Genomic DNA, 24,283 nt, shown 5'->3' on the forward strand with positions numbered 1-24,283 from the left:
GTTATGGAACCAAAATTGAGTTGTGAGAAACACATGCCCTGTCTGTTTCTCTGTCCTCAATGGGTTGTGCAGCCTGAATAAATTATTATAAGAGATTTCCCTTCAATCGTAATCACTATACTCATGTTTTACTGCATCAGCTTCTTCTTAATATGAGAATACATTGTAAAAATCTTTAGTACATTGTTGCAATGATTGATTTTAACTGGGTGCAAACATCTACCACAGAAGGACGAGGCAGAAAAGAGACATCAGAACAAGGGATTTCAAAATTGTTTCATTTGAATGTAACACCTTGCCACCACAACATGCAGCAGAAGAAATAACCGAAACAGATACAGTAACATTTTATGAAATGCAATTCTGTTCAGCAGTATGACCAGACTGCAAACAGTGAACTGCAGTTAAATGCAGTTGGCTTGAACAGAACTAAAGAGAATGCGGACACCGATTTCGGTTGGCCACATGTAGGCACTATTTGTGAACTTTGTATCTGATACCCAAATCACTGAAATCTTTGCTGGATGTTACACTACATACAAAACAGCAGCAGTCTATGAACCATGTGGGAAGGTAACGCTAAAGGTTCAAGTAACTCTGTTTCGTCAAACGATTGCTCTGGTGTGATGTCACCGACTCCTCTTTGGCATTCACTTTGCTCAGCTCATTATGTGCAGCCTGTTGCATATCCTCTTCCATACAATCTAATAGCGACTGCACAAATCATTTATGCTTGCCATGGAAACAGAAGTCATTCAACTTATTATTTTGTGCAGAAGTCAGAAGTGAGACTGCGAAGAAGGATGAGTCACGATGATGATCCGGAAAGATGTCACTTGGTGCATAACACAGTAGCGGACCAACATGAAACAAAGGGAGATAAAATTGTGCAGTGTTAGTACTTTAAAAACCTGCACCGAATTACTGGCTGCCTTTTGCGTCGCACATGCATATGTGAAAAAAGCTGTGAGAATTTAAGTAGAGCGCAATTACTCCCTCTTTTGCACCATTCAGCACTTAAAATAAATCATTGTGTTAAGTTATTGTGTCCTCTGCTTGAGCAAAGCTTTGGATAAACCAAACACTTTTTCATTTTCTTTGTGTTCTGTTTAAAGGGAGCCTAACGAATGTCACATTGTGAGCTTCGCACCGAGTGAAATACATCAAATGTGTAAAGTCTCGCGTCATCAGCTGAAGGATGGCACTGGCTTCACTCAACCGCAGAAGACTTGCCACAGAGCACACGCGCAACACTTGAAGGCTCGCTTAGATCCCAGACTTCCTTTTAGAATGGAAACAGGTCCGCAGCCATGTCCACTGGAAATTGAGATGAATTGTCCACAGGGTCGAGTGGGGCCATGTGGCCACTGAAGTCTTGCATCTTTTGCCTGGGGACAGGTAAGGGCTTGGTGCCGTGACGGATAGTCATATGTTGAGTCAGTTGATACCTTCAAAAGGTGACAAAGAGAGAAAAGTTGAGTTAGCAGGAGTAGCAGCGAATACGACTATCATGATCAAGCAGTCACACTGAACCTGAGCTGTGACAAAGCAATGAGCTGCTAGAGAATGAGTTGGTGGGCACTACAAGTATGGAACAGTGACTTAAATCCGTTTTAAGAAAGGAAACCATGTAATACAGCAAAAGCAGACAAACATTAAGAGGTTTCTTCAAGATCTCGGTACGTCCGATTTGCTTTTGTGTTTTGTACTGCACGGGCAGAAATGCAACAGAAATCCTAAGAATGTCAGGCTTGATAGAGGAGGAATTCCTGTCTGATGATGGCAAGTCCACTCTATGAAAATGACAGCACACACTAAACGGCTGAAAACTCGATACTGCTGGCCCTTGTGAAAATCAACCCTAGCAGTGCAGTGCAGAAAACTTTCAGACAGTAGCGCACAGAACAAAATGACACCAAGGCTGCAATAGAAGCTGTGAATGCAACACAAGATTAGAGATCATTTCCAAGGAGATCTTAATTGTGAGATGCAAGTTCGAGGCTGCACGAAATTTAGAATGATTAAGATGATCACCATTTCAAACATGCAGTCACAGGAAAAAGTCCAAGAACTCAGACACCGTGGACTGCAGCATCCAGAATTTCAAATGTTATTTCATGATTCTATGGGGTATGTTGCAGTGCCACAAAAATAGCCAAAACATTGGGTGACCAAATTTTCTATCAGCAATATATGCGAGTTCTTATGGGAATTTATATGTACTGCCTACCTACATGTAGATAAAGATGTTCAAAAAAAGAAATTTGAAAGACAACACTATCAGAAAAAAAGCAGTTGAGTCACATGCAAAAATTTTAATGTGAGATTTGAAGACTGTAGGACAGTGAAGAAGTTTGAAAGGAAACTATCAGCAGTGCCAGAAGCCAACGAAAGGAAATAATAGGTGCCATGCAAAGAGAAGAAAAGCAAAGTGGATTAAAAAGAAGTTGCACTTTCGCCGAAAGGCAAAGCATCGAATCAAATGCGATAGCAAATTAGCAGAGAGTCATACGAAGTAAGGATAGTACTTTTATCAGCCGTATCAACAAAATTAACAAGCATGGTGTCAGCACGCGCAGCAACCATGAACACATCACACTCATTCGCCGCAGACAATTCGCCCTGTGAAAACTCTTGACGTCAGGAAATGCAGCACTAGCAGCGAGCGAAGTGACCTTCATTCTGTTGTCTATCTCTTCAAAGCAAACTGAGTGCCGAGAACAGATAGCACTCTCAAAGCTACGAGCTGCCAACTAACCCTTACACAGATCGCTTGACACAGATCGCTCTCATCATACGGCCGTGCGACCGCGCGCAGCCGCCACTTACGCAGTTGCAGCTGAAGTAGAATGCCGCCCCCCCCCCCCTCCCCTCTTCCCGATGCCTCGCAATGTTGGGTGCCTCATGTGCAATGTGCAACGGGAGACGGCGCGTTTCTTGCCCACTTTTTTCTCTTTCGTGCGGGCAAGACTGAACCGTGATTGTCGGCTCCCCGTGCATGCTGTCACTCGCAAATACAGCATAGGGCGCACGACAACGGTGCTAACGCCCTTGGACTTTATATGGAACCTCACGGTGACGATAACGGCAGAAATTTACCTAGAGTGTCCATATAATTGTTAAAAAAACGGTAAAGAAAACTGTTATTGAAAGTGCTTTGGCATAGATGAAGAAGAAAAATAAATTGGGAAGAGTGCATATTCTGTGGAACAGATAATAGATAAGCATGATAGGATATGGATAAAAAGAAATTATGGGATTTTGTGGCCCTAAACCACGATATCATTATGAGGCATGCCATGGTGGATTAATTTAGACCAGCTGGGGTTCCATAATGTGAACCCTATGCACCGTACACAGTAATTTTTGCATTTCAGCCCCATCAAAATGCACCTGCCTTGGCCGGGATTTGATCCTGCACACTCAGGCACAATGCCGAAGCTACTACAGCACGACGGTGGGCAGGATAAGGACACTAATGGAAGGAAAACGCATCAAAATGTGAGGGGTCAGGTCACATAGTGAGATCACGCCCTTGCAGGTAGAGAATGGGTGCAGATGTTGTAGGACCGCAATAACTGGAGGTGCTTTGGGAGAGGCTTTTGTCTTGCAGTGGACATAAGCTGTACAATGATGATGGCTGAAAGAAGGACAGAAGCTGAAATGCGAGTTTGGCAGGCTGTCTGAACAAAAAAGCTACAAGCAAGGAAACTTCTTCCCAGGCACTGTTTGGCAAAAACGTTTCTGCTCTAAGCATTGGGTGCACAGTGAAGAGCCCTCACAAAAGCAATCTGGCAAATCAGTTCTGCAAAAATACAGAAAATCTGAGGATGTTTAATGAAATGGAAAGGTTGTAATTCACCCAAAGGAAACCCACACGGGTTTCTCAGAAAAATATGTTTCACAATCGCAGTGATGCTACTGGCTCATGCCATTTCTGAGCATTTTTTGGAACAGCCAGAAATGCATTTTGGACTAGTAAATTGGACTTTCGGAGCAGGTTTAAGAAATCGATTGTAAACTATATTTATATGGAGTTTTTACAGTGGGAAAGCCATCTGAACGCAGTAAGTGTTCGCTGGTTCATAACCTCAATCCAAACACTAAAAATGACACCTTCCCCCTTCATTGCAGTCTTCACTATGGACTGCAACGAAGCGATGGTGTCCTAAGATGTGCTTAAAGGCACCCTAAACCACCTCAGATATTTTTTGAACATTGCAAGTAAACAGGCGCATCGAGTTCAGAATGCCGTCACGATCAACGATGCCAAACGCTGCAGCGCTACGCGCCGCGGGCGCGCCACAAAACCAAAAAAACAATGCTGTCCTCCTCCCCTCGCCTTTCCGGTAACCCCAGCGGTCGTCATGATGGCAGCAGGGGGAATCTGGTGATGTCAACGGCGGAAACGATGTCCATTGGTCGAACAAGAACCTACGACTTCCGGTTTGTCTGCTAACAGTTACGCGCACTCCCTGCTCGTCCTCGCCGTGTTGCTCGCTTGTGCGCGCTTGCGCATAGGTAATTACAGCCCGCAACGCAAGTGCCAAATCGCTCGTGTTCCAACACAGTCATGCTTAGCGGTCTCATTAGCTGCACGAACAGAGTGCGAAAGTGTTGGCCTTTTCAGACGTGCGCGCAACACAGGGTGTATAGCGGCACGCTTCGCATAACACGCGCCGGCACCACAGCAACAGCGGGTAGCCGAGAAGCGCTGAGTTCACGTCTACATTACCGGCACGCTACAGTAGCGCACCCAGGATCTCTGCCAGGGGGGGGTTGACAGTTTTCCAATACTATCTAAACAGCACTAATTTCGATTTCTTCACGAGAAATTGTCAAAAAATGGGCTTTTTGCGAGTGTGCAAACGATTGCACGTCTTACATCCTAGTTGCAGCACTCAAATGCGTAAGGAAAGAAAGGGGGTTAAACAAAAGGGGGGGGTTAATTCAGCCTCAGGGGAGGGTTACAACCCCCGAATCCCCCCCCCGTCGATGCGCCACTGGCACGCTAACTCGCCGCACGCCGTTTGGCATTCGCGGGCCGTCGTTCGACAGCGGTTTTGCTCGCGAGTGACGAGATTTCCTTGCCGTACGTAGAGAGGATGAGACCGGGACTCATTTGTGCGGCAGCCTCACCGCTGCTGATCGCTCGACGGCGCCGATATCGTCGCTAGGCCTTTTCCGGTTCCTTTCAAAGCTAAAGCGGACGGCGCTTCGAAATGAATTACCGACGCTCACAAGCCGCAATATTTTATTATCGTTGTTATCGCTCTTCACAATAATTGTACACAAAGAAGAAAAATATGCGGATATTAGCAGCGCCGTCGGCTACGATGCGAGCACAGCCGAGCCGGTCGTCTCCCGTCGGTAGCCGTGCCCTCAGCTGCAGCCGATGTTTTCGTTGCCGATGGCAGAGGCGCGCAGCTTCGCGGTCGTCGATTGGCCCATTGATCGTGCAGCGGGCGGGGCGCCGGCTGAACTGTCGTCTACTATGAATGCCTCTCACGTGGCATACTGGAGGCTGTATCGTCGTCCGCATATGTGCCGCTAGCATGGCTAGCGTGGACGTGCCTTAACCGGAAGTAAGCAGTGTTTTGAGAAGCGCGTTGGCGATGACGTATGTCACATGACATTTGCAGCAGCAATCGGCGAGGAGGAGAGACCAGCCGTAGTGAAGGAAAGAGCGAAACGAGCGAGGGCCGTTTTTCGATCATCAAACGCGTGTAACTCCTCTATTACGGCACCATTTCGAAAAATTCTCGCGGCTACGTGTTCGTTGTAGACTCGTGCACAACTGCAACACCACAACTAAATTTCGACCTCTGGGTGGTTTAGGGGCCCTTTAAAAAGCCACTTTAGCGGCTTAAAGAAGCACAGAAGAACTTGGACAGGCGATGTGCAGATATCACAAGCATTTTGAGAACCTTCAGCGTGATCTCACTGCTATAAATGTATCCTTAAAGACTGAGCACTCAATAAAAAAAAAGGAAGTTGATAATACTGCAGAGCCTACACGCACTCTCCTTTACCTCACTGAATGGTATGGGCAATCTCTATTTTTGCGATGTTGTCGCAATGCTGTTAGTACCTTCATTCATACAAGTTCTTTAAAGTTAAAGTATCTGGTTTTTGATTAAGCTAATGCTATCTATGCAAATAGCTGCTTGCATAGGTGGTTTGTGTGCTTTGGCAAACAATTTTTGGTATGCCATCCGCGGACTCGATCTTGGCTTCCAGCTGCCAGTCTAACCTGTGCTGTCTTGCCCAATAGCCGAGGCAGTTCACTGGTTTGAACATACTGATGGCCACATTGCTGTGATGGCCTGCTGCTCACGCCAACATGTCGCCTGACAGTGAATTTTTGTCACAGTCTTACAACGCGGCTAGGCCTAACCAGTGCGACTTTGTCAGCATCCTGCAGCGAAAGTTGATGTTTGGTGAAGAGTTCATTCAAATAACTTTATTGAGTGCCCTGCGATTTGGTGGGGTGGGCCTAACCCCGCCTAGGCTTCGGCCAAGGGTTGTTGGCCCTTGGCGGCTTCCTCGGCTCGCTGGACGGCCCAGAGTTGGTGCTGCAGGTCCGAGCTGAGCAACGCAGACTCCCAGCGCGCGCGGAGGCTGTCGCTGTTAGAGGCTGCATCACTGTTATCGTGTGTTATACCCGCACATTCCCATAGGATATGCTCTAGGGTGGCTCTAGAGTCGCAATGTCTGCACTTGTCAGTCGTGTATAAATCTGGGTGTATTATGTGCATGATGGCTGGACTCGGATAGGAACTGGTTTGTAACTGCCGCTATTCGACAGACTGTTTTTTGTTTAATTTTGGATGATGAATCTATGGTGTTGTGTAATTTCATGAAATTTGGTCATTCGATCTTCCCACTCCTACTCGTCGGTAGTCGCTAAAGCAGGACTAACCGAGGCTCGGTCCGTAAGCCCTCGAGCCATGCGGTGCGCCACCTCATTGCTACCGTCTGGTAGTGTGTGAGCGGGTGTCCAGATGAGATGGACACTTCTGTCGTGGTTGTTACCTAAGTTTAGGAGTCGTAGTGCCTCTGGGGAGATTCGACCATTGGCGAAGTTTCGTATTGCCGTCTGGGAATCACTGACGATTATATCTGCTTGTGTTTGTGCTATGGCTAACGCGATAGCTATTTCCTCTGCAGTTTCTACGTGTGGCGTGTTGACTGTAGCGCTCGTCGTGCATTTTCCCTCGTAATTTATCACCACTGCTGTGTAGGCGCGTTTGTGTCTGTACCTAGCTGCGTCTACAAATATGCTGTCCTTGCTGTTACCGAATTTCTTTTGTATATCGCGTGCTCTGCCTTTTCGCCTACCCTGATGGTGGGTGGGATGCATATTCTTGGGCATTGGAGGGACGGTTATCATGCCTCTGATGTGTCTGGGCATATCTACTTTGACACCATGTTGGGCATAATACCCTATACCCAGGCGATCCAATATTTGCCTACCTGTTTTAGTTTTGGACAGGCGTTCATATTGTGCTATGCGTTGTGCCTCGATTAGCTCATCCAGTGTATTGTGAAGACCTAGCTGCAGTAGTTTATCGTTGCTGGTGGTGATGGAGAGTCCGATTGCTTGCTTGTAGATTTTTCTGATTAAGCAGTCTAATTTGTATCTTTCTGACGAGTACCATCGTAGGTACGATGCGACGTATACTATTCTGCTTATTACAAACGCTTGGACTAGCCTAAGCAGATTGCCTTCTTTCATTCCACTGTGTTTGTTGGCTATTCGCTTCAGTAGTCGCATAATTTGAGATGTTATATTGTATAATTTACGTATGGTCTCTCCATTGTAGCCATTACTTTCAATGATGAGCCCCAATACTCTGATCTTGTCGACCTTGGGTATGGGCGTACCATCCGCGGTAGTTAGGCGAATTTCCGGATGGTTTCGTTCCTCGTAGTTGCGTGGCTTTCGGCCACGTCGCGATGGAATATAAATGAGGAGCTCAGATTTCTCAGCCGAACACACCAGTCCGGTTCCTGCTAGGTATTGTTCAACTGCTTCTATTGCACGTTGTAATGTGCTTTCAACCTGTCCATCGTTGCCATCGCTCACCCAGAGGGTGATGTCGTCAGCGTAAATGGTATGATTGAGGCCATCGATTTCCTGTAGTTTTGTTGGTAATCCAATTAGAGCCAGGTTAAACAGCATCGGTGATATTACTGAACCTTGGGGCGTACCTGCGCTTCCAATCTGTAGTTCTTCGGAGTTAAGGTCTCCTATCCTAATGTATGCTTTTCTGTTAGTAAGGAAGTCTCGTATATAATTGTATACTCGCTGGCCTAGGCCTAGCTCACTTATTCTGTTTAATATTGCTTCGTGGGTAACCTGTCAAACGCCTTCTTTAGGTCCAATCCTAAGATAGCTTTGGTGTTCCGACTGATGTTATCTATAACTTGATGCTTAAGTTGGAGCATTGCATCCTGTGTAGACAAATTTCTCCGGAAGCCCAACATTGTAGGCGGGAGAACGTCGTTGTCCTCGAGATAGTTGGTCAGTCTCGCTAGGACAACGTGCTCCATGAGTTTGCCCACACAGGACGTGAGTGAAATGGGTCTCAAGTTCTCCAACTGCAGCGGTTTGCCTGGTTTAGGTATTAGAATAATCTGGGCCGTTTTCCATTGCAGTGGTATTTTACCGGATAGCCAGCATGCGTTTATATACTTGGTAAGTTCTTCTAGAGAGGCATCATCGAGATTTCGGATCGTCTTGTTAGTTATTCCGTCTAGTCCTGGCGCAGATGTAGTATTTAGCTTTTGTAGAGCTGCTCTCAATTCCGCTTCGCTAATCTCTTCGTCTAATTGTATGTTTTTGGTGCCTGTGTAATCTGGGTGAGTTGTTGGCTTAGCCCGTGATAAATACCTTGTGGCTACCTCATCGATAAAAGCTTCTTCAGTTTTGTCATATGCATGCAAGATTTTGTTTATGTTTTGTCTGTACGTGGCTTTACTTTCCTCAGGATTCAAAAGGTGCCTGAGGAAGTTCCACGTCCTGGATAATCCTAACTGATTATCCATATTAGTGCATGTTGCTTCCCATTGTTGGTTACAGAGCTGCTGTGCGTATGCTTCTATATCTCTGTTAAGTCGGGCTAGCCTGCGTCGGAGCGTCCTGTTGTGTGTCTGAGTTTTCCATCTCCTCAGGAGACCTTCTTTAGCTTCCCACATATGTAGGAGTTTACTGTCTACCTGCTCCATTTGCGCGTCCTGGGGGATTATTTGTGTGGCTGAGTTAACATCCTGCTTCAGCTGCGTGCTCCAGTCCGCGATGTCGGTGATAGTATTATCCTTTTTCTCGCGAATTTGTCTGAGTTTGTTCCAGTCTACAATTTTCAGTTGTTTGCCCTTGGATTTGCTTGGCCCTGCTTTAACAGTGATTTCGAGGATATTGTGATCGCTGCCGAGATCCTGTTGGGTGTTAAGCCAATTCGCATCCCTAATGTTCTTTGTAAAGGTGAGATCTGGCGTAGTGTCCACACTAACACTAGACCCTCTCCTCGTAGGAGTCGACGGATCTGTGATGAGGGTAAGGCCCTCTTGTTGTGCGTCTAGCCATAGGTGTCTACCTTTGGGGTTTTCAAATCTGTATCCCCATGCCGTATGTTGTGCGTTGAAATCCCCTCCAATCACTAAGGCTCTGCCTTTTGCGATAGTGACGGTCTTGCGGAGAAGGGATCGGAAATTGGGAAGTCGGTTTCTTGGGTTACTATAAACATTAAGGAGAAATAGGCTTTGATTGTTTTTTCTAGCAGGCATTAACTCGATTAATATATTGTCTATATCCGCAATGCCTGTATCATATTGAACGACCGTGTACCTACGTTTGACTAGAGTGGTGACAGCTCTCGTCTCCCCGTAGGCACTACAGAATGATCTGTGCCCAGATAATTTGACCTTACAGTGTGGCTCCTGTAGCATTATGACATCAGGATGTTCATTATTAATTAGGTGTTGATGTAAGTTGGATCTTTTTCTACTGTATCCACGACAATTCCATTGCCAGCTAGTATAATGGTCGTTTCGATCCATGGTGGCAGCTACAGTTTTCCGGTTCCCTCCACCGTAGGCGTCGAGGGTTTATTATATGGCTTACTGGTTGTTTTGATGGGGCCACCTCCACTGGTTTGCGGTCCCCACGTCTTCCTACGAGATTCAATGTCGGCAAATTTTGTATTAATTGTGTTAAATTGTTGTTGTATTTGCGTCATAATAGCCTGTGTAACTTGCTGGGTAATTTGTGTGCCCAGATCTGTAAACTGTGTACTTATGATATCTAGCTTGCTTTCTAGAATGTCAATTTTGCTTTCGAGTTCATCCTGTCTTTTCTCAAAAGGTTTAACGGATTTGGTCTTTTTAACTGCGATCGTCTTGGTATCGTCTGTGGCTTTGCGTTTGGCTGGCACGTTAGCCTCTTCCTCCATGTCTGCCTCTTTTTCCTCAATACTATCTAGTGTGACACCTTGCCCGTTTTTAAGACTAGTGTTCTCTTTCCGCAGTCTACTGTTTTCTTCTTCTAGAGCGACAATCCGCTGATGATGTTCTAGCATCATTTGTTTCATCTGTGCTAGTTCTTTTTCTAATGCTCTATTTCTAGTGTTAAGTGCAGCCTCTGCCTCCGCGCGCGGAAGCCACGTCAGCTCAGCTCACCTGTGATGGGGGTCCGGTGGTGTGGTTGCCGATAGTGCCCTTGCTGTTGCCAATGGCCTGGGGTGACTTGGTGGGGTTGCCACTGCGAGGTCTGGACCTTGACCTTGATCGGTTGCCGGAGTGTGATCTGCTTCTGGTTCTTGGGAGGGAACCCGATCTGTTCCTGCTGGCTGTACTTGGGCTTCTTTGGTTGTCGACGTAGTTCTCGTATTCCACTTGTTCCTCTCTCCGGGCTCGTTCCCATCTTCGTCTTTTGACGAGGTATGGGATCCGGTACCTTTCTTGGCATCGTTTATCCGTGGTCGGGTGGTCATTTCCACATAGTTGGCATTCTGCTTTGCATTCGTGGTCTTGCTTTGGATTCTTGCTGCCGCAACTCCGGCAAATTTTGTCAGTAGGATTGGGGCATACGTCTGCTCAGTGTCCAAGTCTTCCGCATTCGTAGCAGATGTCAAATTGTTTCTTGTAAAGTGCACATCGAACAAGCGCAGCTCCGTAGTTCACATAGCTAGGGACGTAATATCCATCAAAAAATGACGATTACGTTGTTTGTATTGCCCATACATTTGGCGTAGAGGACGCTTGGGTTACGTGGAGTGACCAGCTTCCTAACGATGTCTTCCGGGCTTTCATCGGCAGAGATACCTCGGATGACTCCTTTCGAGGTGCTCTCTGGTGCTGCGCGATAAGCACAGGCTTCATATTCCTTGCTCCCAATGCTCAGACTGGTTATCGCGACATACTTTTTGGCTCTTTCTTTTGATGGTGTGCTGAGGACTATAATTTTCTGCTTCTGGTTGAGGCAAAGATTATCTTCTTCATCCGCTGTACGTTCAACATTTGCAGCACGTCGTACGCTGTGGTAGATGCGGTCTGTACCGTGTTCAGTCACGTTGAGTCCCCCTCTTGGTCTAATAATGATCCTGTAGTCGTCTACTGGTAAGTGTGGCATGCGGCTTGCGACGATTAATTGTCAGATCTGCCGATTGCCCTTTTTCTTGTTCCATGAGGTTTCGTTAGCTCGCTGAAGTGGTGTTTTATCACTACGTGGCCGGTCCACGTCAACAGTGAGTCTTCGACGATTTCTTTTAATTTCGAACCAATGGCCTTGGTCCAACTCTTCTGGTTAAATATCTTCGCCTTCTACACGTACAACGTCCATGTTTGGCATGTTTAGAGGCGTTAGGCTCAGCACGTCAGCCATCGCGGCTGGTGATACATCGCGACGGGGATGCTATCGCTAGGCTTAGGCTTCCCAGTCGGCGTGGCAAACTGCTTGCAATGATTGCTGGAAATGGCCCACCTGGTTGATTAGGTGTCCAGGTGATCCTTGGATCTTCCTGCTTCTCCTGAGAAGTGAATTTCCTCGTTATAGTCGAAAAACCGCCGGCAATCATTCGAAGTTTACGGAGCCGACGTGAAACGCATCCGCTTTCGGTCTTCTTCTTCTTCCTTTCTCTTGGTGAAGAGTTGACCAAAATTTATAGCGGCTGTATAACATTCTTAAAGCCATGAAATCGCCTCGCCAACAAAAGTGTGGGATAGGTGACAAATTGATTGGCGGCAGTTTTGTTCATATAGTTATAGTTGACCAAAATTTATTGGTGAAGAGTTGACCAAAATTTATAGCGGTCGTAAAACATTCTTAAAGCCATGAAATCGCCTCGCCAACAAAAGTGTGGGATAGGTGACAAATTGATTGGCAGCAGTTTTGTTCATAGCTGACATGTCTGGGACATACAGTTAAACCTGGATATAACGAAATTGACAAATTCCCGAAAAACTTCGTTATAAAGAGGATTTCGTTATATGCAGGTTCGGCACGAAAATTCGAAAAAGAAACGCCTACCGTATTTACTCGATTCTAACGCACCCTCAATTGTAGCGCGCACCCGTTTTCCGTTTTCGTCGAAGCACTCATCCTTGGAATGTCACACCAGGTACTGGATGCGTGGGCGCGTGTCGTTTCGCACAAGCACGAGGCATCAGAAACCAAGAGCGAGCGTCACGATGGCGTCGTAGCGTCGTATAGTGTTACAGTAGAACCCCGCTGTTTACGTTCCCGGGTGCTGCGTTTTCCCAGCTGTTATGTCGTTTTCAGCCGATCCCGGCACAGCTCCTCCTATAGAACCCAATGCATTGGTAACCCCACCGTTGCGACACAACTGTGGGATCGTTCCCGCATCGTACATTGCAAACTTCCACCCCGCGCCGGCCCGAGCGGCCATTCTGACTTTTCATGTCGCTTGGCTTGGTGGCTTGACGATGGCATTGGCCGCCCAAAGTGCCGGGGGCGACAACTATGACGTATTTTCGGTTTCTGCCAGCAAAAGTATGGCCCTTGAGATCCATATTTGCTATCTAAAGATGATGTCTATGACGCGTTGTGGCCCTAAAATTGGTTTTGGCTCATCGATGTTTTGTATAAAGTCTAAGGGCGATAACGCAGTCGCCGCGCGCCGTATGCTGTATGTGCGAGTGGAGCCGACGACCGCGTCTAAATCTCGCACGCGCACGAAAGAAAAGCAGGGAGGAAGCGCGCCTTCTTCCGTTGCACTCGAGGCACCGGCGAGGGAGCGAGGGTGGGGGGGGGGGGGGGTAGCGGGCGGCGTTGTACTGTCACGGCCGCTGGATAAAAAAAAAAAAAAAAGTGGCCATGGTACTGTACTCTGGCATCAAATGCCGTACTGCGCGGCGGCGTGCGGTCGCGCGGGCCGTATCTTGAAAGCAATCTGCGTTGGGGCAGAGTCTAGGCAGTGTAGGTGCGCCGGCGGCTCGTAGCTTTGTGCGTGCTGTGTGTTCTTGGTGCTCAGTTTGCGTTGAAGCGATAGACAACAGCACGAAGGTCACTTCGCTTGCTTCTGCAGCGGCGCTTCCACATGCCAGCGTTTGACAGCGCGTGTGCGCGCTCGCCGAGTGTGATGTGTCACAGCGTCTGCCAGCACGTCGGCAACATCAACAGGAAAAGGAGAGTACCAGCTTGGCGGGCTAGGCCAGCTGCAGCAAGCGGCAAGATCAGGTTTGAATGAAGGGAGGGGGAAAGGTCACGCCCGCGGCGGCAAGGTCGCCGGGTCGAGGGATGCAGGCCCGCCTCGCAGACGCTCACACGCACGCACACGTGCGCTCGCTTTGCATTCCGTCGCGGCGGAGAAGGTGTTTCCGGATGCTGCTCGCGCAAACATGACAAAATTTGGGGCGAAACCTCTAGGTTGTCGGCGGGAAAAATTCGTTAAATCGAGGGGGTCTCCTGCTGCCACTTCATTACATAAAGGTCTCAAATACATGTGCTTCTATGGAGTAACGGCGGGGAATAGAAAAACTTCGTTATATTCAGGAATTCGTTATATGGAGGTTCGTTATAAGCAGGTTTAACTGTAGTGCCCGTTATGTTTCCCATTATGTTTGAAAATTAAGCAAGACACCACAGAGTGTCCAAAACTCTGGTCACCATTTTATAAAACATTGGTCATACTGGAGAGGAGCGTGGGGTCTGGTTCAAAGCCAGTGTGATCACTCGCCACTGCCGGCCTGAATAGCGACACTGTCCCGTTACCTAAGCAACCCGCATGCGGCAGGGTGGAATATATTGAAAATAGGTGACAGCCCACGGAAGGAACAGTGGCACAACCCAGGCCTAATTAGAGAGGCTTGGCTCAGTCCGCCACGAATCTAATGCAGCTGCTGGTCTATGCCACTTCCGATGGTTCAGAGAAATGGCACTTAACATTTTATTTTCGTTCTTGAAAGTCCGAGCAAACCTTTCAGTGTAGGCTAGGTGCAGATTTCTCATATTTTTGCTAAAATGTAGCAGGGTTCACCTCTCGGCGCAGTTCAGCGCAAATGGTGCAGCAGTAGCATCACTGCAATTGAGGAAAACCTTGTTCCTGTCCCGAGATCATGTCCAACGCCTATTCAGGTTGGTCGCTCTACCATTTCAGCTAACCAGAGACTACACCACTGAGCGAGGACAAATGAAACGAGAATTCCAAACGCAGGGGACTCAATATGGTTTTCTTAGTACTTTCACGCTTCTCTCAGCTGAATGACAAAAGCTATCCGTTTGTTAGCGTCGCAAGGCTCACCTGCGCTGGAAGCTCTTTGGGCAGAACTCGCACCGGTGCGGCCGTTCCTTGGTGTGTCGAAGCTGGTGCCTGCGAATGGCGCTCTCGAAGCGGCTCACAAATGGACAAAAGTTGCACTGCAGCAGCTGCCAGCGCCTGTGCGAGCCCAGAGGGGGCGCACCAGAACTGGCAGGAAGACCTGCAGAACAAGTGCAGGAGCAGAGGAAGCACTTAACCTGGTGCCGATTAGGCTGAGTTGGAATAGAGAATTCACGTCAGCAAATCAGCTCTTACACAAACAAAACATGTGCATAGGACAAGCATTGGACTTGCAACTAAATTTATTCACAAAGGGTCATCTACAGGAAAATTAAGTGTAGGGGCAGCATCATTTCGCACATAAGAGAATAGAAAAAGAGTATCAGTCGAAGCCGTTGTAAAGAGAGCTGAAAGCAGCTACGGTGCGTTTGTACATCTTTCACGGCCTAATTTGCTTTCATTTTGTAATGTGCTTAGTGAGGTTGACTGTGCCTACTAGCACAGAAGGACGAACTAGACAGACTGAAAATGAATAAACACAAGCCTGCCGAATTCATCGCTTTACTAAGTTGCTTATGTGATTTCCCTTAGTATGGTGATGCTAACTACAGTGAAGGTTGGTGTGAAACTGCACTGTTTATAACAGATAGACAAATTTCCTCCCATGCTTGATCGGATAGTTTCATTGTTCATATAATCTGTTGCTCTTGCAACAGACATTTTTGCAATACTGTTCTTGAGTTTTTCCATATCCTACAATGAATTGCGTCCTAGAGATGTCGTAGGGTATGTAATTTTTGTATTTGTTATTGGGATGTGACATATTGATGGCATGCTCCAATTCTAGTTGCGGTATCCTTGTAAACATTGCCTGCGCAAATCGCTTCGCAAATCATAATCTGCAACTGCATTTGTTTGAATTACCGAGGGGAGGCTGACCTTCATCAAAGACATCAAAGACTTGCACATACCCACAAGGGTATGCACCACAGAATCAGGCACCAAAGGCAAAACCCGCTATTGGAAGTGACTTTCAAAAAATGAATAAATGAAACCAAGAGGAAAATAGAAACATTGGGCGGTAATGTTAGTTATAAGTTCAGTGCTTGTTCTATCCATTTTTTTGGTGTGTAAGCACCTATTCACTGGTTTACTGTTCGTTCACATTAATTGGCCATAATTGATTGACTTTTTATCAACAGAAGGACTACACTTTTCAGCTGGAACCTGTCTCCACCGACTCTCCCAGTTGCTGGTATTGCTGATGCCCCCAAAAAGTGCTGCACCTTTCCCTTATCCCCTAGTGTGGGGTAGCAAACGGGACGCTCGTCTGGTTGACCTCCCTGCCTTTCCTCTCCTTGCTCTCTCTCTAGGGCCTTGCACGTGATATCTAAAGCAATACATTACATTAATAAATATTTCTTTGCAAATTATTCAGTTGAGGTTGTTTTGTTGCCAGTTAAGTAAATGACACTACTCTCATACAAGCACATGCTAAGCAGTGTTGGCAACTTTTTGGGACGAAGTCACCCAGTTGCAGCCCAAATCGTCATCATCACTTGATTTTTCCTTAAATGCTCCATTTAAGCGAAAAATCAAGTGGTGATGATGATGACTTGTTTGGAATTTTTTATGTTCAAAATGTTCCTAGATGCCTTCCTTGTTATTTTTAAAGCTATGACTTTCTGCAATGGCGAGATAATGGTCAGATTGTGAAGAGAGAGAACCTGTGTTTCTTTAAAACAATATCAAATTTCAATATTGTGCTTTGCTTAGGAAAGCAGCTTTGATACACTGAGATGACTCACTAATAAGCTCTTTATTTGGTCCTAATTAGCAACAAATAAAGGCACATATACATCCTTGAGATTAAATGCTGGTAAAGCATTAAAGTTAGGCAAAATTCCTTAAGGAATGTTATTAGGGAAACTTAATGGCTACTTACATCACTAAAAAGGCCCCTATAACTCCGAAAACACAAAGTAGTGGTTAATTAAGATGACTAAAGCTCACTAAATTTAGCAAGTTTCTCAACAAATTACAAACACTAATGTTTAGGACACCTTAGTTAAGCTGAGTTCCCTATAAACTGGATGAATTGCCACAGCTTCATTCAGTTCCCCTCTAAAGGCACCTACATTCGATAGAAAATAATGAGTGAAGAGGCAAAGTTAACACAAAATAGTTGCATTCAGTTTTGACTATGCTGCTGCGGTTGAGCCAACAATTGTATACTGAATGGCCAGATGCAATGAAGTAGATCTAAAATTCAGTTGGCCAGGCCTTATCTTCACGAAGGAAAATCTAAAATAAAACAAAAATGCATATTTTGATGTGGCACAAGTTAAGCGAAGTAAATCTTTGTTTGCACACAGTTCGAAGTTTCAAACAGTTATTGCTAAACTATTATACTGCAGCGTGGTGCACCCTACATGCGGAACAAAGCAGTGTCATGACCACACACGGTCATGTAAACGATACCTTGCACTGTATGACTCGTTTATCAGTAATGAAACCGAGTGTGAAAGGCAAGAGATGTTACATGTTTAAGAGGTACTCAAATCTGTAATATTTTCAAGCTTCTGCACTGTTTACATCTGGGTACTTTCTGTACACGCTTGGCTGAAGACACCCCTGCATCACACATTAAATCTAGCAGTAAATCTACTTTTGCAATGAATATCGACTGAAACACACTTCGAATTCCCGAACTAGGGACGGGCAATAAAGTCAGGCTGAACATCAACTGGGGCCACATCCACATCCGATCGCTTTTGGGGCATATCAGTTTCCGAGCTCATTGATTGGGTGAGCCAGCAGAAGTGAACACAGTAAATTGAATGGCATACCACTAATCAGCAGCTTCCATTTCAAGCTGTATTAAGTTTTCCCGACAGAATGAGAGGATGCCCAATGTGCCAGTGACGCATCATGCCAGAATTTGTGCCACATAGAAGTGAAGGCTTCTAGAAAATGACTGATCCAAGCATGCAGCCCCTGTACAAAATCATGAGGTGAAAGACAAGAAGGAAACAATAAAAAAAGAATGCGAACATTGTGTACAGTCCTATGTGTGCATACCTGCCAACCTGTGAACCTTAAAATTTGTAAAAACCCCAGCATGAACTTCTTAAGGTTTGCCTCGAACACGCATCTTTTGTTGGATACACATGCACTTTATAACAACAAGTTACCCTTAGACACAGCACGAAGAAGCTGCAAACTTGGAACAGCACAAAGTGTAAGGAAACACACTTTCTTTTTAGATCACAGAGATTTCTTTCTCAGCAAGTTTGTTTTATCCATTTTGCTTGCTTCAAGAACTCGTATGAATAAACTTGCTCCAAATGGGTAGCCCTGTGGTGTCCTTTTACAGTGAAAAGACTTCCAATGGTATGGCCGCAGGACGGGTAAGCTATATCATGAACACAATTTCACAATTTATTTTTTAAATTCATAAAATCGTAGAAGGAGCCGGAATTCAGTAAACTTTAGGGTAAAATTGAGAGTTGGTAGGTATGCACATGACAGTCAAAACACAGCACAAATAGGCACAGCATTTTGTTCTACTTTTGTTCTGCTTTTCAAATTTGGGGGGAAGCACAAGCCGATCAAGAGCGAAATTATTATGCGCGTTGCGATTCCGTGAAATTGACAAGGGAAAGCACACTTTTTACAAAAAAAGATTGCTTCACATAAGACAAGGCAGTACTCTCTACTTCCTATGCAAACACAAGTTATCCTTGGCCTTATTTACGGACAGCAGAGAACATGCCTGAGCTTAGTGCTATGTATAGGCTACTAAGTGACAAAAGCAGTTGCTTGTGACAATGTCCTGTTGACGTCTTTGTGCTCTTTCCACACTCCTATGCAGTCGTCCTCTCAGTTTCATGTGGCAGATGGAGCAATGTGGTGACAATGGTCTGGAAGAGAGCAGAAGACACATCAAGCAACAAGTACTGCTACACTCTGTATTTTCTCCTTAAAGGAAAGCTGAAGCACTTTAAAAACAAAAAAAGAGCTTTCAACGAATTGTAATAACTTCTCACCCCCTGAATATGAAAATTACAGTTTAACAAGCCACAAGTCATTACAAGTCACTTTAATTTAGTGAAAACGAGCAGCAGCGTCTGCGGTAGACGCCACGGGTCCCTTAAATGGGCTCTGATAATGAAGACGATCATAACATCATCGCGGATATCGGCTAAGCGCGTGATTCGAATAGTGCTCACGCGAACCCTGTGTTGATGTCATTCGCGCGCTTGCTCAGCATGCGGAGGGGGGAGCTCCGACGAATACATAAACAGTGGCTGCAGCGCTGCTACGTGCGCAGTTGACAAAAGAACTCCCGGAGCTGAATCATGCTGCGGCACCCTTTCCAATCCACTGTAAATCTTCAAATTCTACCAACCTCTCCAGCATCCCTTCAAAGGTCGACTGCAACAAAGTTTTCGAGCCGTGCAGAATGCTTAGGTTGAGATGGTGCAGATGTAGAGAAGCTTCGGTGCAAAATTTTACATTTTAAATATGTTTGCATGCGTCAGAAAAGACTTGCAAAAGTTTATATTCTTGATGCCAAACCAGAAAAAAAAAGAAAGAAAAAGGCGCCGCCATTATCACACGCCGGAAGTGACTCACGACTTTATGTGCACGACTACTCGGCATGACCTCAGAGATTGGGCACCGCACATGGCGGACTGAAAAATCTTAGAGGCAATGTGCTTAGGATTTGCGTCATATTCGCTAATCACCACGCGCACACGTCTGCTTAAGTGCTATTTAAAGGCTGCCAATAAAAAAATTTGGCAATTATCAGACCAGCAGTCCTGCCAAAATTGCTTCAGTAAATAAGTTTAACATTGTTTTATTGAAGTGGCATCTGACACAAAAATACCTTTGTTTTATATAATATTCATTAAAAGGATGCATTTGTTACATGCTGATATTGGCGAGAAATATTTAATTTGCTTTATTATATCTAATAATTGGTTATAGTATCAAAGTTTGACTATACTACTCATTCATCACCAATATTGCCAAAGTTTAAGTTTGTAGCAGTTGGCCTTCAAAAGTTTGCTACAGCCATGCCACTTAGTGTAATATGCATCATTTATAGCCCAGAGATTTCAAAATGTAACAATCAGTTGACCTCCAATACAACCAAGTAGCAGTCCTCAATAAATACTTCGAACACAGAACTCCAAGCAGGACAGAAGTTCACAGGAAGCTGTAGGCTTGAAGTAAATAACAGTGGTCAAATAAAGAATGTCGCCAGAGCCAAGATTACAACAAAGAAACTTGTCGAAACATTGACTCCAGCGGCATTCCTTGTTAAACTACAGTTCCCCTCTCCAACGTTGAACGACACATTACAGGATGTTTGAACAATATGAAGTTTCTTTAACTCATGATGAACCTCATTGCAAAAAACAACGCAATGGTTAGATACAAAGCACCTCAGATCTAAAACCTATTTACCTCCGCATAAGCAGTGCGACATATTTCTGCAACAAGACAAAGTGCACCGCTTGCAAATGCGACCAAAACATAGCGAGTCGCATACTGGAAGAATGAAGGTACCCAAACGATATGCGATTCAAGGTAACAGAACGTCTACAAGTTGTAGTTGTAAAATATGAAATAGTTATACAAGGCCGCCTCTGACAAACATAGGTCCACCTATCGAAACGTTTCCCAGCCTTTCTGAGGTACTTTATTCCCATTTATATAACCTCTATATCATATCATACTGCAGAAAGCGTCGCAGATGAAAAACTGCACTGCGAAATGCAAGGAGTGAGACTTCTATGATAGCACTCCACGCAAAGCTTCTGTAGCATTGCCTGCTATGTATGAAACAGAGTATTTGTTCGACTTTTATACCAAGAAGTGATGCTTACTATGAGGTTCATCTCGCAGCACTGCCTGGGACAACCCAGACAGGAAACTTGCGTGCAACGTGCCAATATGCCCAGTTATAAATGAGAAGATCTGGAAGGCATTGTGAAGCCTACATCCTCATCACCTTACGAACACAATGAACACTGTTTAGAGTAGGCCACTGCAGCAAACTACACAAGTGAACGATGTGGCGCTTACCATGCAAGAGAAAGGTTACAACACACTGCAGCATAACACAAGATATTAAAAACACTTCGTAAAGTGGAGTTCAGAAAGTAACAAAGAGTTGATTCCTTCTTAACAGTGTGACAGGAGGCTATAATGGACGTCTCTTGGAACTCCTTTACCCCATGTTTGGTACATAGGACAACATAGATGACAACCACAAACTTGCCCAGGCATTCTGGTTGCACGGAAACAAGGAAGTTAACAGCCAGATGGTTGTTCAGTACATTAGCGCAAACTAGATTTTAATCTAACGGAACCAAAGACTGAACTCGGCAAGTTTCGAGAATGTCTACTTCGCCAGAATGGCTCAAATGCAAGAAAATAACCTTGAAATCCATGACTTCACACTGACATACAGGCACTGGGATTTTATTGTGAAATTCAATATAAATGTAATTCTAGCCTTCGTATTCTCGCATGGTATGTTGGAACAAGAACGACGAAGAAAGAGAGGTAGCACTCTAGTGCTTCGGACCATGGGCAACAGCAGCTACCCACATAGTCGGGCTATGGTTTATGTTTAATGAACCCCTTTTCCTATGCATTGCGAGGCTTGATTTCCTACAAGTGGTCCTGAAATCCGGGTATTCGGGAATACCAACATGGTGTTCAACCCCTTACCACAAAATTAGTGACAGTAGAGTTCTGAAAGTACAATTTACTAGTCTTAACTGATTCGGTGTTTCTCTTTAGTGTGCCTTTAACGCCAATAACTTGATGGCGGCGTAACAGAAAGGATGGACAGACAGAGCAAGCACTGTTTTGAGCTTTCAAATGCTGTCACTTCGAAAAAGAAATACAAGACAGATCACAGCAAAGAAGAAGGAGATGATACAGCACTTTGCCTTTCCTCCCTCATTGAGTTCGAAGTCTGTTCATTGTCCTGTTTCATGCTGTTAACAGTACAACAAGAACATTAAGTACTTCAATGAGCTGGTGTGGCAGATGCAAAACATTTAGGGCGATGGGGTACACATCAGAATTATGTTAGGGTGTCTTGCAGCCAGTGGGGAAACACAAGAATGCAGTGCTCAATGACTGACAGGACACCTTCTTGCCAATGATGCACGGCACTGCATATCAAGAGGGAACTAATAACTGTTGCCAACATGCCTTGTCACTGGGCAGCAGACCGGCACTTCAAAAGACGGCTGCCGCCAGAGCTTTTGAGAAGACTGCAATGAAGGGCGACAAAGCATATCCTAACAGTGTGCAGTCTTTAATAGCGATGTTTCTTAACAGTGACGGAGTTCCAATTGATATCATTGCCAGCCTATCACTTATTAGTTGTCGCTGTGAATGGTGTCTATCTGCGAAAACAAGCTGCTCACATTGACTGTGCAGCTGAAATTGGTTGCTGTGTGTCACTTTCATACATTGCTTTTGGCATTTATGCTTTGCAATACTGAAAGAAATCTGCCCAATAGCCATCATTTCACTCTTGTGTACGGATAAAGAAGTGGTGGTGCTTTTGAAAAGCTTAAAAAGAAGGGCAAGTGGCCTTATCAAAATTCTGTGCTCCCAGCATCATGTAAAGAATGTTTGGCTTGGATGAAGGTGACAAAACATTTTCTGGTGACTTATGCAAGTTTGCTTGCTGTGCCCAAGAAGTGTTGCAGAGTCTATTTAAAAGAGCATTTGACCTACTGCACAAACACCTAATCTGAAGTGCTTTATCCTCATACTTAATTGAGAACACCACAAAAAAAAAAAACTAAAGGTAATGGCACTTTCTTTGTATTCTGCAGGCTTTCTTTGCAACCCACAGAAAGGAATCAGATACAGTCGATTTTTGAAATTTCGACCCTGACGGGACCTACGAAATTGATTGAATTATCCAATAGGTAAAATTAAATAAGGTGTAGAAAAACACTAAAACACCCCGTTAATTCATTTGGCTGTATTTGCCTGATCAAACGCACGCCCACTTTCTATGTGTCCAAAGTAGAAAACTAACACAAAAATGAGATTAAAGCTACTAAGCAAAACAAATTCAACACAGCCGTGGCCTGTTGGTTAGGGCATCCGCTTCAGCTGTGGAAGGTGCTTTGTCCCACTGTCGGACACCCACTGGAATATAAATTGGGCAAGAGCATTCTCAGGCCAGGCGTCTAGCTTTCGTCAGGGGTGCTCACTTGGGAGAAGCTCTGTTAACCCCACTGTCCCTTTCGGGAGATTAGTTTCAAACCTCGTAGCCTGCAAAAGTGGCATCTGCAAAGGTGGTACTCGAGTGATGCATCGGTGCACTGCCCACTGTGCGCACATCCTCACACACTGGTCCCTTCATAGGAGCGCCACAGCTCTCGCACCTGCACAAGGCGCCGACTGCCCTCATTGTACACACACTTCCCTGCCCCGTAGTACGTGCACAGCACACGCTGCTGCAAGCTGTTTTGAACAAGACCGCAGTGGGTGAGCATGTAGTGTGGTTCTCACCCAGCACAGCATGCGGCAAACACACAAGTCCACATAGAAAAAGGACGAGAAGGCGATGTAGAGACAAGGCAGAACAAAAGTGTGGACAAATGTTGAGCAGTCATTACTGGCTGGCTTACAAGACAAGTGTGGGTGCAAACACGCGTGCAAGTGCTACGGGAGGATTGATCAGCGACAATTTGGCGGCTCATATATTACCATTGGCATGAATTGAAATGCAAGCAGGAAACAACTGATAACATCCCCTATTAGATAAAAATACATTATCAAGAGCACCCCCTACGATAGGCACGAGTGAAAGAACACAGGACATGCACACACTGATTATCATTACGACGGGGACAAGCAAAACTTGCCAAATTTGCAATCCTAGTAAGAGTAATTACATGCGACTTGTAATCGCAATGCAACCGGTTTCTATGCATGGAGTACTCCCAAGTGTACGTGTTGGAGCCAGAATTAAGCTACCATTACAAATGCAGGTGAACCAGGAAACAGAACGACACACTAAAGTCATTTCAGAATTGTTCGTGTTTGAATTTACACTGACAGCACATACTCGCTCAAAGATGGATTCATTTGGCGCTACATTCTTGTCCAGTCACTGAATACCATGCAGTTAGTCACTTCCACAGCTGAATGGTACACTCAAAAGAGTTTATGACCTTCGGGGTGTACCTTGTCCCCAAACGATGATTGTCATCTGTCTTGCTCGAGCTTTTTTCGTTTAAAACTTTGCGCTCGCTACTGTCCTGTAACAAATGCTATGTCATGTTCATAATGCACATGCCGCTTGTGGCCTGAAAGTGTCAGGTGTGCAGCATTACAGGAAAGGCATGCAAGATAGAGGATGATTATTGTATGGGAACAAGAATGTATAGGCTTATTGTATGGGAACAAGCCCCAAAATGTGCAAACTTTTCTTAAAACGTACTTCC

At 45.3% G+C, this 24,283-nt stretch overlaps 1 protein-coding gene across 1 annotated transcript in view; it reads right to left on the reverse strand.

Annotated features, from left to right (window-relative positions):
• Positions 1–257: 257 nt before the first annotated feature.
• LOC119450623 (zinc finger protein 420) overlaps positions 258–24,283 on the reverse strand; it is a 46,193-nt gene continuing 22,167 nt past the window's right edge. The window contains exons 5-6 of the mRNA XM_037714124.2: positions 14,763–14,940; positions 258–1,448 (exon numbers count right to left, since the gene is read on the reverse strand). Of these exons, the coding sequence (XP_037570052.1) occupies positions 1,286–1,448; positions 14,763–14,940 (341 nt within the window). The 3' untranslated portion in view covers positions 258–1,285. The remainder of the gene's footprint in view (positions 1,449–14,762; positions 14,941–24,283) is intronic.

The sequence above is a fragment of the Dermacentor silvarum genome, chromosome 4, assembly GCF_013339745.2.
Source record: "Dermacentor silvarum isolate Dsil-2018 chromosome 4, BIME_Dsil_1.4, whole genome shotgun sequence".
Classification (NCBI taxonomy): domain Eukaryota; kingdom Metazoa; phylum Arthropoda; class Arachnida; order Ixodida; family Ixodidae; genus Dermacentor; species Dermacentor silvarum.